The sequence below is a fragment of the Haliaeetus leucocephalus genome, unplaced genomic scaffold (assembly GCF_000737465.1).
Source record: "Haliaeetus leucocephalus isolate CR32 unplaced genomic scaffold, Haliaeetus_leucocephalus-4.0 Scaffold339, whole genome shotgun sequence".
NCBI lineage: Eukaryota > Metazoa > Chordata > Aves > Accipitriformes > Accipitridae > Haliaeetus > Haliaeetus leucocephalus.
The window spans coordinates 21,287,748-21,301,412 of record NW_010972775.1 but is presented as its reverse complement, the minus strand read 5'-3'; the positions used below and the strand labels follow the sequence as shown (position 1 = coordinate 21,301,412).

Genomic DNA, 13,665 nt, shown 5'->3' with positions numbered 1-13,665 from the left:
GCTCTGGAAATTACAGCTGCAGCTAAGCCATATGGGTTTTGCAAGCTGAACTGCAAACCCCATCAGCTTGGTCCTCTCTCCTCAGGGTGGCTGCTGGCAGCACGTTTTGTACCAGAAATGGCTTCCTTACAGATACTGACTGGTTATGACCACATAGCCTTTAGCTGGTTCACTCGGTACAACCCTCAATAATTAAATTGGTCATAGCTGCTGGCCTGTCCTCTCATTTCTGGAGGTGCGCCCTTTGTGCTTGACCTGAGCTAGGTTAGCTGGACTCTCTGGGAAGCCAGATGCAGCCATTGCTCATCCTGTCTCTAAGACCCGAATCTGTCTGTTTTCACAGTCGGACATCCCGCTCACAAACAGATTAGAGAAAGGAAAGCCACAGGCCTGGCTGATATTCACAGCAAGCTCATTTCGTCCCTGTAACAAGTCAATGTGCTTCAAGTTAATTGTGGCAGTGTGTATTTTGTTAACCTTTCAGATATTACAGTGGGATTAAATAGGAAGTGATCTGCAGGGGGACATATTCCATTCCTGTAAATGTTAAGGTCAGTTAAAATCCTGTTTATCTGAATTCCTTTAATCTGAAATGCTGTCTCATCCGAATCTTGATTCTGTCTTTCTTTTCTTTTGTATTGTGCTCTGGTTTTTATAGAACGCTGCAGTCGCGATGCTATCTCAATTATCCACTGAACTAGTTTGCTCAGTAGCTTTTCTGAATATCTGAAGCTGAAGTTTAATCGGTAGATTTTAACATGCCCAAAATGTGTGGGGAAAATAGGATGGTACTGTAGATGTAAAATGGAAAATATACAAGTGTGCATCCCATAGTTAATTATAAAAGAACCCCTCATAGATTTTCCTTAATTAATCAGGGTGGCAAATACAGTTATGAAAATGATATATGCTGGTAAGGAAGAGACATCTTCTTATTGCGTTGGTACTTTTCTCCTTCAGGCTTCATTCATGTCTCATAAGAGCAGCCTCCCTCTTTGCTGTTACATACAGGAAATCAAAATATATATTTCACCGTCCTTTACAACCTCAATAACTTTCATACGTTGCCAGCAACATAAACCCTAATTGTCTCTTATCATGCCCAGAAATATTGTACAGTAGTTGTGGTACTCTCGAGTTGTAGGGATTTCCACGTGTGATTGTATAAGCAAGTTAATGGGGTCAGGAAACGTCGGCTGGTCAGAGATAAGGTGAGCTTTGAGGAATGAGACTTCGCGTTTGTGAGAATTTGCAGGCTGCGAGTGACATCTGCCCTGTCACTCAAACACAGAAACATGTTTCTTCCCTCCTGTGGACACATTAATTCAGTAAAACTGATAAGCCTATTACTCAAGGGAAGGCCTTTTTGAATTTTAAAGAAACAGTGACCACTTTGACGGTAAGCGCTAAGGTATTTTTAACTTTACTTTGTCTGAATTCTTTGCAAAAAGGTGGTATATCTTTCAAGAAAAAAAAACCTTTCTATTTAGCTTCCCATAAAATGCATTTTATTTGTATTAATGTGACTTTTCTTCCATTGCAGCAGTATCCATCTGCATAAGCAGTATAATCTTAGGGCCCGATCCTATCCTCAGCTGTACTGGGTTGAAGCCAAAAGAATTCTATTGTCATTAATAGATCAACTGCAAGAACATACTCATATAACTGGTAGCTGACTTTTCCACGCATCTTTAAAACCAGAAAAAATCGATGAGCTGTTTTATGCACCTACAGGTTTTTAGCTGAAGAGATCCACAGTATTTTAGAATTCATAATGTTGTGGGTTGGCTTTTTTTTTTTAAATCAGACTGTTTTGTACTCTCGTGGTTTCTAATACAAAGCCTAAAATATCAGAATGGAGCAATAGTAAGTTCCTATTAAACATGCATTTTCTAGATGTCTAACCCCATTACCTAAACCGTATTTTGCACTTATCACTTTTGGCAGTCTTATCACAGATTTTTAAATTAATAATTTATTTCTGTGATTATTCTGTATCCTTATATTAGCTTTAAACAGACAGAAAAACTAGACATTTTTAGAGTCAGTCTAAAATGGTGCATTTTAGCCTCTCTTCTGGCCTCTGCCTTTCAAATGTGAAAGTCTTTTCCATATGAAAAGGTATGCTTACTCTCTGGATTCGACAAGTGCCCTTTAGTCTATGAATGTAACATAAGCTTATTAGAAATTAGCTTTAATTTTTCATTGACTTAATTTCAAGTGAGTTGATAAGATTTTAATGTCAGGCTGTGCTTAAAAATTCTCTCTTTGACAGGAACCTTTAAGTATGGTTCCTGCTGATACAGGGCTAATTTTAAAAAATATGAATTATGAAGTTATATCAAAGACTTCATTGATGTCCTGACATTAATTATGTCTGTGCATTCCTTGGCAGATATCTAGGGGGCTCCAGATTCTCATCTAAGTGAGGTTTAGTTGTGTTTGTCCTGTGCCAGATTTAGTATATATTTCACCTTTCATGAAATCAATTGGATTTTTGCCACTCATTCTGTGGGAGTTGGATCAGACCCTTAGACTATAATTAGAATCTGCAGTAAGCCTACTGCTAAACTTAAGCATGCATGCAAATGATTGCAGTATTAGTCTTATAAACACAGAAGAGATACGAGTTCATTTATCTTTGTGTTTATTTGGGGGTTTATTTTCACTTATTAAAGGACAGCTTTTAAATTTATGTGAAAAGATATAGCTTGGATGGCATCCTGGATTACGCTAGTTTAATGGGTTCTAAAAAAATGAAACTCGATACTAGAGATATTCAACCATTTTCCATTTTAATATGGAGGCATTCTATATATAAGCTTGGCTGTGTGTACAATACGTTCACCTATAAATAAATGTGGGTGAGAAGCAGTGAAAAATTATTTGTGAACATTTCAGCAGACTAAATACTGGATGCTGGCATGCTGTGTGTGAAAGAAGAAAAAGGAAAGATCATTCAATAAACAGCCAGCAAGCTAAAATGTTGTATATATATATGTTATTGGTGAAAGTGTTTGCAGTGACAAATGTTGTAAACATCTTCCTTCCCATTCTACACAAAGGAGAAAAGGTTGAATTTCAGTCAATGTTATTAAACATGAAAGGCTTGCACATATCCCGTTGTACAACAGCTCTTGCTAAGCTGCATTCTTAGCTCATGGCTTAGCTTGGGGGCTTGAACGTTTAAAAGTCAGGAAAGCAATACATTTTTTCCCACTTAAAAGTTCCTCCCTTACCTGCTGATGGTCTACTTGGATCTTTCCCCCGTTTCTCTTCCCTCCTGGCCTGAAACCATGTCCAGAATTTGAGAAGTAGTAGGAAGGAAGCATCCTAAAGGTGAAGGAGGACTGCATAGGACTTGACTCCTTTTAGTACTGTTTTCTTCAAGATCTGCCCTTTCTGCCAGTGGCAACTTTTCTTCCTGCAATAGTGCACCCTGGAGAATATCCTGTAGCAAAGGGAACCAGATGATCCTTAATTTTAGCAAACGTTTTGACTTACTCAATTTCTTGTGAGGTAGGTCTCTTGCCTCAAAAGCTTTTATTGAATAAATTCCCTGAGTTGAATGATTCATACCTGTAGTTTTCTCTAGATAATTAAAAATAGGGGTACGATTAGTGCTCCACAGAGGTGCATTAGGCTGTAAGTATATTACTTTCAGAAAAACACTTACATTAATGGGTGCATAAATTGCCCATGCAATGATGAGAGAAGAGACAATTTAGAATTTTTCACTGGCTGCAGGGAAAGGCTTATTCGTCATTATTTAGGACCAGGTCATAGAGCTTTCATTTAGACTGATGGGCTGTTACACACAGGAGTAGCCCCTCTGAAGCCCACCAGTGAACAATGCTTAGCAAGGTAAGGGCGGGCTCCACTGCATCAATTTGAAAAAAAATTCACAGTTAGAAAAGCATTTTGAGAACACCACAAAAGTTCATAGATAATGTGAATGTGGCTGCTGTTATCTCTGTTGAATAGTTTCACTATATAAAAACAAAAATAGCTTATTTGCAGACTGGATGAGCAGCCATCAATTCTTAATGATTCCATTTAATTTTATGAGAGATCCCTTTATGTTTTCTTCTATCTGCTGCCCTCCCCAAGCAGATTTTCTTGTTCTTCAGCATCCTTAAATGCTGAGCTGTCATGAATTGTGCTGTGGTGTTTCTGACTGGATCTGAGTCAAATACTTCAGGGTTTGCCTCAGGTAGGAATAAATATGAAGATGCAAAAGGTGATAGAAAAGCATCAAATATTCTTTATGAACTCTTGTTCATATGCTGTCTTAACACCTTCTGAACAGCTGATCCAGAGCTAATCGGACAGTTCTTCCTTATGTTCTTATTGAATTTTCTTTTACCTTTTATAGACTGGGGCAGCAAAATGTTCACTACTCCGGAAAGCACACTGATCTAATCTCAAATACAAAGCTGATTTAAATAGAATTTATAGGGAAAACAGAAGTGGAACAACAATAAGAGTACTGGGAAAAGAGAAGAGAATAAGGTTAAAGAAAACGTGAACGTATGATTATAGAAATCATTATCGGAAATAAATGTATGAAGTGGAAGGCCAAGGCAAGACTTCCAGGTGACGTCAGTGGACTCTAGCTCTGCCCCTGGCATGACAGCCACATGCCTAGGAACCCCTCCAGGACTGACGGCTTGGTGGGAGATGTGCTACAGCTGCCGAAGGGATCACTGCAGATGGGATGGTCCTGCGTGATGGAGACCAGAGAGATGGTATCGCACGAAGGAGCGGTCCGTTCTAGGGATCACATTCAGCGATACATTCCCATACCTCTTTTCAGTATGGTCAAGTGCTTGCTGGCCCACTTTCTGCAATTACTTTTCTAAAATAGCCTTGCAGCTATAATCATTAGGCTATCTTCTGCTATTGAAGCAGTATTGCTACTGTTGTGGTTTTGCCACTATGTACTGTGTCAACAGGTAGACAAACCACCATTAAGAGTTAGTAGAGCAAGAGGCAAAAGCTACCAGGCATTCTAGATCAAAGCCAAGCGTGACTCACCAAACTTCAGGCCTCCGCTGTATTGCCTGCATAAATCCAATGCCTATTTATGCATAAAAAGCAGTTCTTTCCAAAGCTATTCAAATGCCAGAAATAAGAGATTATTATGACTTCATGTCATGTTGAAAGACAGGTGGAGGAGAGCACAATGTTTGTGTTGGATCCAAATGTCTGCTGAAATCATTCCTGTCATTGCTAATTGATGTTGCATCTGTCTTTAGATTGTGACTATTGAGGAAAAAAAAAAAGCTGAAGATCTTATTCAGAGAAATAATTACAGTTGTACACTTGTAGATATAAAATTAAAGTACATGGGGGGAAGGGAGCTACATCCTATAATTTATCAAATTCCTATGTCCCTGAAAAGTAATTAGATGCTGGGCAGCATGCAGGCCCTGCTGCAGAGGCTACTGTCAAGGGGATAGCAGTGGTCAAAAATAGGCCACTGGTTCTCATTTATTCTGTCCATTTTTGCTCTTCTATTGTGTTTGGAGTATTAGTTTCCAACTATCTAGAGACAAGGCAGAGAAACAATGGCAGGCTTTAGTAAGAGCTAGAGACGTAATCCCCAAGCACAAGTGCAATTGCACAAATAAGCTGGAGAGGGAAAAAAGGGAATTCTACTTATGTCTGGCTTTCAGGAATTTCACCCTCCAAAGTCCTTCAGTGTGATATAGTTACAGGCAGTACTAAATCTGCATTACTTTGACAAACTTTCATTGAAGCCGTTGAAGGTTATTAATGGAAGCAGTATATGAAGTAGCTCTTCAATAGATGCCTTACCTCCCAGTTGTATGGCTTGGTTTGTTTTTTTCCTTTTTCTTTTTCTTGCTCCTTTTCTTGATGGTTGTGTGGATGTTATCTGAATCCGTCACAGCCTGATTTGTGAATTTTAATGCAAAGAACCAACTTAATCTGGTAAAAATTTACACTGCTACATGTAAACCAGACACAAGCTTATATCATATCAAGTCACCAGACACACACTTCTCTAGCCACTATGCAGCAGAACTGGACTACAATATATGATTTATACTATTACCATACCACATACATGACTTGATGAGTTTCCGTCAGCCACTGCTCTTGCTACAAGACACAGTTCCTCCTCTGCCTCTATCCCTGCAGCTTTCCTTTATCAAGATACCATCTTCAGGTCTGCATTGGACGATCCCTGCACAACCCGACTGCTTCACCCTTGGGAAGTCTGTGCTTGAGATACACCAGATACTCCCGATGTCCCAGACAGCAGCTGTTCTGCCACTTGGTAGTAAACTATCCGGGAAGGGCCCTTACGGAGAAAGAGCTTAAGAACAGCTCTCGCACATAGTTGTCCCTTAAAAGTGCAGTCATAACTGCTCTGGTGGGCTAAGTTCATTCCAGATTGTGTTTTTCACAGCATACACAGGAGCAATTCAGGGGCTTAGTACTGTTTTTCCTACCCACTTTGTGTGCAAAGGAAGACGGTGTGGGGAAGGGGGAACGAAGCCACTCCTGGGACTGTCAGCTAAAGTCCATGTACAGAGCAGTCCAAAGGATGGCAGTGGAGATCCTACTGGAGAGCAGACAGTGTTTGCAGTAATCCAGTACCCCAAATCCACGCCTGGACATGGAGGTTTTGTGGCTGCTGTTTCACAGGCTGAATTAAAAGCCACAGCGGACTCTGCTCTTACCTTGGCTCTGGCTTACTCCGTGAGAGTGCAAATGTCCTTTGCCCACATACAGTGGATAAGTATAATTTTATGTAAGTTATGTGAATTTCATTTACAATTCACCCCCAAAACATTGTTTAAGAAGGTCTTGGAAGTGTAATTTTATACTAGTATCTGCAATTGTGAACCACAGCCTCAGGCAGTAAGATAATTTCCTGGTATCTAGGCAATAGAGTGTATGTATAGAATGGCTTCCTGCAGCTTCAAGGACTTCTTCTGATAGTTGTCGTTCTGATTTCTACATCATGCTTGTGAAACAAGGAATTTGTTCATGAATTAGGAATCTGTGGTTGTAACGTAAGATAATACAGAGATGTGTCAACTTCAGCATTTTTTATATTTCTGGAAATTGAAAACTAATTGCTTATCAGAAATGTTCATCAGCAAGTTCCTAAGTAAATATTGAAGTTTTACATTAAAGAAGCTTGCTGCTTCACTGACTCTGATTGTAAAGTAGCTGGGGGGATGGACTCCCCCTTCATAAGCTGTCAAGTTAGGGAATTGTAAAATTAAGGTGCTTTTTTTAGCACAATTCCATAAGACATGCATGTCCAGATGCAATTTTAACTTCTCATTTACATTTGCAATTCAATGTGTGTAGGAGCCTCCAAAAATGAAGTCTTCCATGAGAATTAACTTAGAGTAATACAAAGTAATAAAAATTGATTGCGGCAACTTCTCGGTTGTCTTCTGAAAATTTATAAATAAATAACTGCTGTAATGGGTGTCAGTGTCTTCTAGAAGGTTTTCTTTTCCTCCCTTTACATTTCGTTACAACAATCGGCTTCACAATGACTCATTGCCTTCGTTAGGAGCGGGAAGACATCCCTCATTATTCATTACTAAAGGAAGGACTTTGCTGCTGCAAAGAACAGCCATGGCATTCTAATTCAGCTACCTTTCAAGAGAAAGGAGTCAATGTCATTCTTCCCCAAACTTTGCCAAAAGAGACAAAAAACAATGCTATTTAATTGTCTCCATTTATAAATAGCCCATTCACAATGAGAGAATTGTATTTTTAATGCTGCAGTCAGGAGGAAAAGATACGCATTTTTCTACATTTGTGTCTGAATTTCATTTCTAGGAGCTCACGCTGAGATTCTCAAAACTATAAATGATCATATATATGTATGTATAAATATGAAATGCATTTATTTATTATTTATTTTATGACTTTTTAATTACAGGGTACTGTAGATATATTACATAAATGCACACACAAAGCATTTACTGTTTAAGTAATCCAAGGATATATTAGATTTCAAAGGGAGTAGGGAAGGCTGTATTAAAATAATTGTTTTTCTTGACTTTACTAATACAAATGTTCCTTGCCTCTTTTTGCATTCCCTTTTTTCAGATTTATTTACTTAGATATTAAGGGGTTGAGCTTGTATTATGTTTTTACTGTGTTTTAATATGTTTTTTATTAAGCTCTACAGCATGGACCATGCCTCTTTATAAATAAAGCTATGATCATGTATTACTAGAAACCCCATTTCAAACTGTACTTTTGCCAGACTTGGTTAAGATTTTCTAGGAAGGGACACTATAATTGTGTGATTAATCTTCAGAAAAGGGAAATTTTGGCTTTGCAGTATTTCTTACTGTATTAACTTCAGAGATTTATGACTTGAAACTGCACTGTAAGTGTGTTTATAATGACTTTTAGCTGATTTAATAATCCTCAAAGTTTGGTGACTGTACAGATCACAGCTTCACAAATACAGTCCATTACCTGTAGCATCCAGATGAAGTTATCAGAGGTGGAGGAAATTACTTGGGATTGTATTTCTCCTTAGCGATGCACTAATCCAACCTCTGGCTGAGGCTGGGGCTCTCAGAGCCCTTGTCTGCATTTATCCCATTATGCAGTAGGGACATGTGCATGGATGATAAAGAACATCTTCATGTTGAAAGTCTAGCTAGGGCATGGGTATACCATCGAATCTTGGTGGCACAGTTGTAAGGCACCTGGTGTGGTAATGTTGTTAGGAAAATTTTCAAGGCAGTCTGTGATTCATTTTTTCTGTTGTTAGCAGTACCTACAGTGTGCTACTGCTAATGCCACTCCCTGCAGCTGGCAGTGCTCAATGTCTCTCAGTTCATGATCCTGCAAACCCTTTTTCAATCCAAGGGGCCCTTGATCATGCAAATAGCTCTGCTAATTGCAGGTATTAGTACTGTCTTATCCCAGTGGAGTAAGGACAAGTAATAGTGTGCAGGATCAAATCCCTAGATTACATTTATATGTGACAAGCCATGGCACAAGGTTGTTTTTAGAAGTCACCAGTTGAAACAATGCCAGAAGCCTCATGTTAAGCTTTCTGGTTGTGTGCTTCTTTCAGTGTTTCCAAGCTTTGCTTTTCATAATAATAAATATCAAACAACAACCCTGGGAATCACTGGGAGCTGGATTGGCAGGTCTCAGTCTCCATTTAACATGCAAATGATCAGCCTGTGCCTACATATGGTTGCTTGCTAGATCAGAACTCAGTTCGTTAACACAGAACTCGGAGAGCTCTGGGTGGATGTGGGGTACATGCATAATAACCCAGAGCACAGTGCTTTAAGACAAGAAGTGAACAATACACAACATGGAACTGAATTTACATATGTTCAAGAATCCAAATACTGGACTTGTTTTTGCAGCACCCTGACTTTTCTTTTTTCGGTCTTCCAGTTCACAACAGTTAAGTAATCAGGCTTCAATCAGCTGCATATTCCCAGACCGGTTATTTGAGATATTTTGTGACTTTAAAGTAATTCCTGACCTTCATCTCTCAGATGACTTGCAGGGTTTCTTTAATGGTGCTAAGGACTGAGCAGGAGCCCAGTAACACCTACAGAATCCACCTCTTTGGCATTTTCTTAAATTTTCACTTTATTAAGTGGATGAAAGGATAGCTATTTCCTTTCCAGGCTCCCTTGTTTGCTCTGTGATGTACTGTGAGGTATCAGTCCAGACAAACATTTCTTTGATCAATGAGCTGAGTAAGCTGTGTGAAACCTAACATGTGCCTTTACGTCTTTAGGCATCCACTGTGACAATATATGCACCCAGGGCCGCTGGGGACCAAACTGCTCCATCTCTTGTAACTGTGAGAACGGGGGATCCTGCTCCCCGGAAGATGGCACCTGTGACTGTGCACCAGGATACAGAGGACCCTTGTGCCAGAGAAGTAAGGTTTTCCATAGATGTGGTGGCAGAAGCAAAGCAGGTAGAAATGCTCATTTATGATACCAGACAGGCAGAGAGACAGGTTTCTGAGCTGCTTTAGCTCACGGCTTCCTAAGGACACATGCTAGCCTAAAAAATGCTTCTTGATCAAGAAATCAAGACTCTACTGCATTGAGTCATGCCTTGTCTTTCTTCTTCTGGCCTTCCACAGCACCTGGAGGTCACAGGTGGCCTGAAAGGAGGAGGAACATCTTTACATACCAAACTTGGCAGGATCTGGGCAAAAACAGATTTACAGTTAAGTCATGGTGAACTATAGGATACCTATTAAACAGAGTCAGATACGACCTGTCATATAATGACAAGTGGATGAGTGTTGGCTATCACAATAACAAGACAATGTTTTCTTATGTGCCAGAAAAAGAAACAGAGCAGCCTGAAATAGCTCCTTTGTGATGCTTTGCTGCTACATATTAAAATGTGCTGAGGAGATAAAAACCCTCTCATTTGCTTTACTGGGGAAGCTGCATTTGCCCCTTAGGGACCCTTGTTCACTGATCCACTACACACAACCATCTTCCTGTGTAAACAAGCAATGGAGTTGTCTGTCTTTTCTGCAGCAGCTCTTGTTCTTCCTGTAAGACATTCTGCATGCCCAGTTCATATATCCCCTTTGATTTCACCAGTTACACTTGACAGTAGAACACACTCATCTCTAAAAATAATTTGTAGCTGACAGTTTTTATTTAAAGCCATTATAACTATGACCTCTAGCACTGCTGTAGTTAATGGCCTATAAGCATTTCCATTATAAACCCCAATTTCCAGGTGCTTCAGCATATCTATATAGCTGTAAAACCTCTCTCCAGGGCTAAAATGTAGTGCTCAGAGCTTCAGGGAATTGGGGAAGAAATTGTTTTACAAATTTGAAACCCTAAGAGTACGAAACTTCCAGAAGTTAATAGTTTCTGACCTTTCTGAGATGAAAAAAAACAGCTTAGTTTTATCAGCTGATGGCATGTAGGCTACAAGAGGCAAACCATGTCCCCAGTTTGCCACTCCAGTAATCAGGCTGCTCCCTGGGGACATTTGCTAAGGACCTAATGGGGAGAAATTTTCCTCCCCACTGGGGTGACAGCAGAGGTGTCCTGTGGATGCTTCTGCTATTGCCGTGTCACTGAAGTGCCTCTCTGTGAATATACGGCCAGGGAATTCAGCTTGCTTCCACCTCTTCTGTGGGATTCAGGCTCAAGTCTACCTTGTGAAGAGGACAACTCTGTAGGTGAAGATAGCTTTAGCTTGCTAAGTTTGCTCTCAGCATCATTCCCATTTTTCTCTTGGAAATTCATTTAGAAGCAGAATTTAGCCTGTAAAGGCAGTACGGTAGATGATACTCAGCCAGTCTGTTCTGTCTGTGTAATCAGGATTACATGAGACACCGGGATAGTTTACTGCTCTTAGGCCTGCAGAAGTGTCTCCAGGAATGATCCAGGTTGTTTTATAGCTAGTGCATCATCAACAAACCTGTCAGCTAAGCTCCAGCCGGAAATCTACAGTAGTGTAAGAACCTGACACCCTCTGTGAACATATAGACCAAGAGAAAAATTCTCATTCAGTGAAAAAATAGAACGGACAAGATATAGTAACTACTGAGCCAGAACTATATAACAGCGAATCACAGGAGTAAAAATAAAAACATATAAAGTCATTTTTACAGTTACTTACTGCAATTTAACATTTCTTTGTGCTTATCTATCGCAGTGAATGTTTGGACAGTGGATGGTTTTTCATTCTACATGTGCTTAGAAGCAACAATATGCTTTTATAAGAGATACTGAGCTATAATCTTGGCACTATACCTTATGTAAAAATTCTATAATAATTTCAATCCAAGTTTTAAGCAAATTAAGCACACAGTTCGTGACAAATTTACTCAGCTATCCAGTGTGATTACTGATGCAAATCAGGTGATTTTATATGCTGTTACCGTAATTACCATTTTTAGATTCTGTTCATCACTGATGGATGCTGCTCCTGCAATGGCATGTCTAAATTGACTGTCCCAATTGAACACAGGTACTGCACCTAATATGTTTAGAAATAAGCTTTCAACATAGTTGTTTAGAAGTAAAATATTGAGAGTTTCCTAATACACCATCTCTGATTTCTTAGCTTAATTTCCAAAGGAAATGGCATTCTGAGTTTCTGTTGTCTGTACATGTGTGTGAGTGTTTCTCTCCCTACCTATCTTTAAAACTTTGGAATATGTGTTATTAACCATATATGCCAGTGGGCTATGAGGTCTTGCACATCTTAAACTCCAACGTTTTGTAAAAGAGTTTAGCTGGAGCAGGCTGGAGAGACTTAAATTAGTGTCTTGAGAGAGAGAGGCTGCTGAGAGAGCTCCGCTGTATTATTAAATAGCCAAGGACTTACATGAGGTAGGATGGTGTGAATGTTTGAACCACAGGAGCAGTTTTACTCAGAGCTTGCACTTTATTAGACATGGAATAGTCCAACAGACTTCATAATTTCAGCTGTTCACAAAATTGTGGTTTTATACATTAATCCCACTGGTTTGGGATTAAGACAGAGAGAGAATTCTCAAGCCCTCAGCAATGAGAAATCTTCTGAAATCCTGTGACAATTACTTTGTTTGGTTTTCAGTTTGTCCCCCTGGCTTTTATGGACACCACTGCAGTCAGCCATGCCCTCAGTGTGTGCACAGCAGCGGGCCTTGTCACCACGTGTCAGGACACTGCGATTGCTTGCCTGGATTCTTTGGCACTCTCTGCAACCAAGGTACTGAGCCCAAGACCTCCAAATGCTACCTCCTTTCCTAGGTTTCTGTGTCTGTGACTTTGCGGCAAGACCGATCACAAGGTTCCTGCCTTTTTTCGTTTTTTCAGCAGTTTAGATCACAAGAAAGTCTTTACTTCAGAGGGAAAATGCAAATAGGTACTTAGTCACCCTTTTGTAAATATGATGTGCTCCTGCTTTCATAAATAAAACAGGTTTGCTGCTCTGTATTAAAATGAATATGGAATGAGACACCTGCTGTAAATACATCAGCCATCCAATGGTTTAATTTTCCTTTCTGCTAAACCTGTCATATCCTAAATGTCGATGGCACCTTCATGCACTCTTTTTCAATAGCAGATGTAGATACTAGTAAAGGTAAAGGCCAGCTCAGGTACACAAGCCCAAACACCCAGTTAATGTAATGCATGGAACCTTATTTACACTGTCTAGGACCTGACTGGGAATAGCTAAAATCATGCGCACCCAAACACAAGTGCAGGAGACAGAAAAATTTGCAATGAGGGACGGAGAGTTAATTTTCACAGGTGAAGAGTATCTTCAACTCCCCCTAATGTCCATCACCTTTCTGTACCTTTGAAAGTTAGTCCGCTTTTAACCATAGGTTTCATTTTCAGTTTTATCCTAAAAATGCCTGCAAAATCATTACAGTATTCTGCGGAGTCTCAGTTATTGCATAGTACTGTGGGTATTTTCTCCATAAAGATTTGAAAGAGATTATTTTTAATGGCTACTGCCCTTGTGAAGTCACCATCCCTGTAAAAATTGAACTGACACTTTTTAATGACCTGCTTTTCAGTAAGTTAGAAATTGCAGGCAGCACTTACGCAAAATCATTAAACATAGATTAAGTATAACCATGTTTTCTTTTTCCTGTGCTGTATAGTCAACTAAACATTATACCAATTAATTTATTAA

At 39.5% G+C, this 13,665-nt stretch overlaps 1 protein-coding gene across 1 annotated transcript in view; it reads left to right on the top strand.

Annotated features, from left to right (window-relative positions):
• The window catches only part of MEGF11 (multiple EGF-like-domains 11), a 217,503-nt gene that overhangs the window by 162,933 nt on the left and 40,905 nt on the right, over positions 1-13,665 (top strand). Inside the window, exons 14-15 of the mRNA XM_010572088.1 lie at positions 9,782-9,928; positions 12,595-12,729. Coding sequence (XP_010570390.1) covers positions 9,782-9,928; positions 12,595-12,729 — 282 coding nt within the window. The remainder of the gene's footprint in view (positions 1-9,781; positions 9,929-12,594; positions 12,730-13,665) is intronic.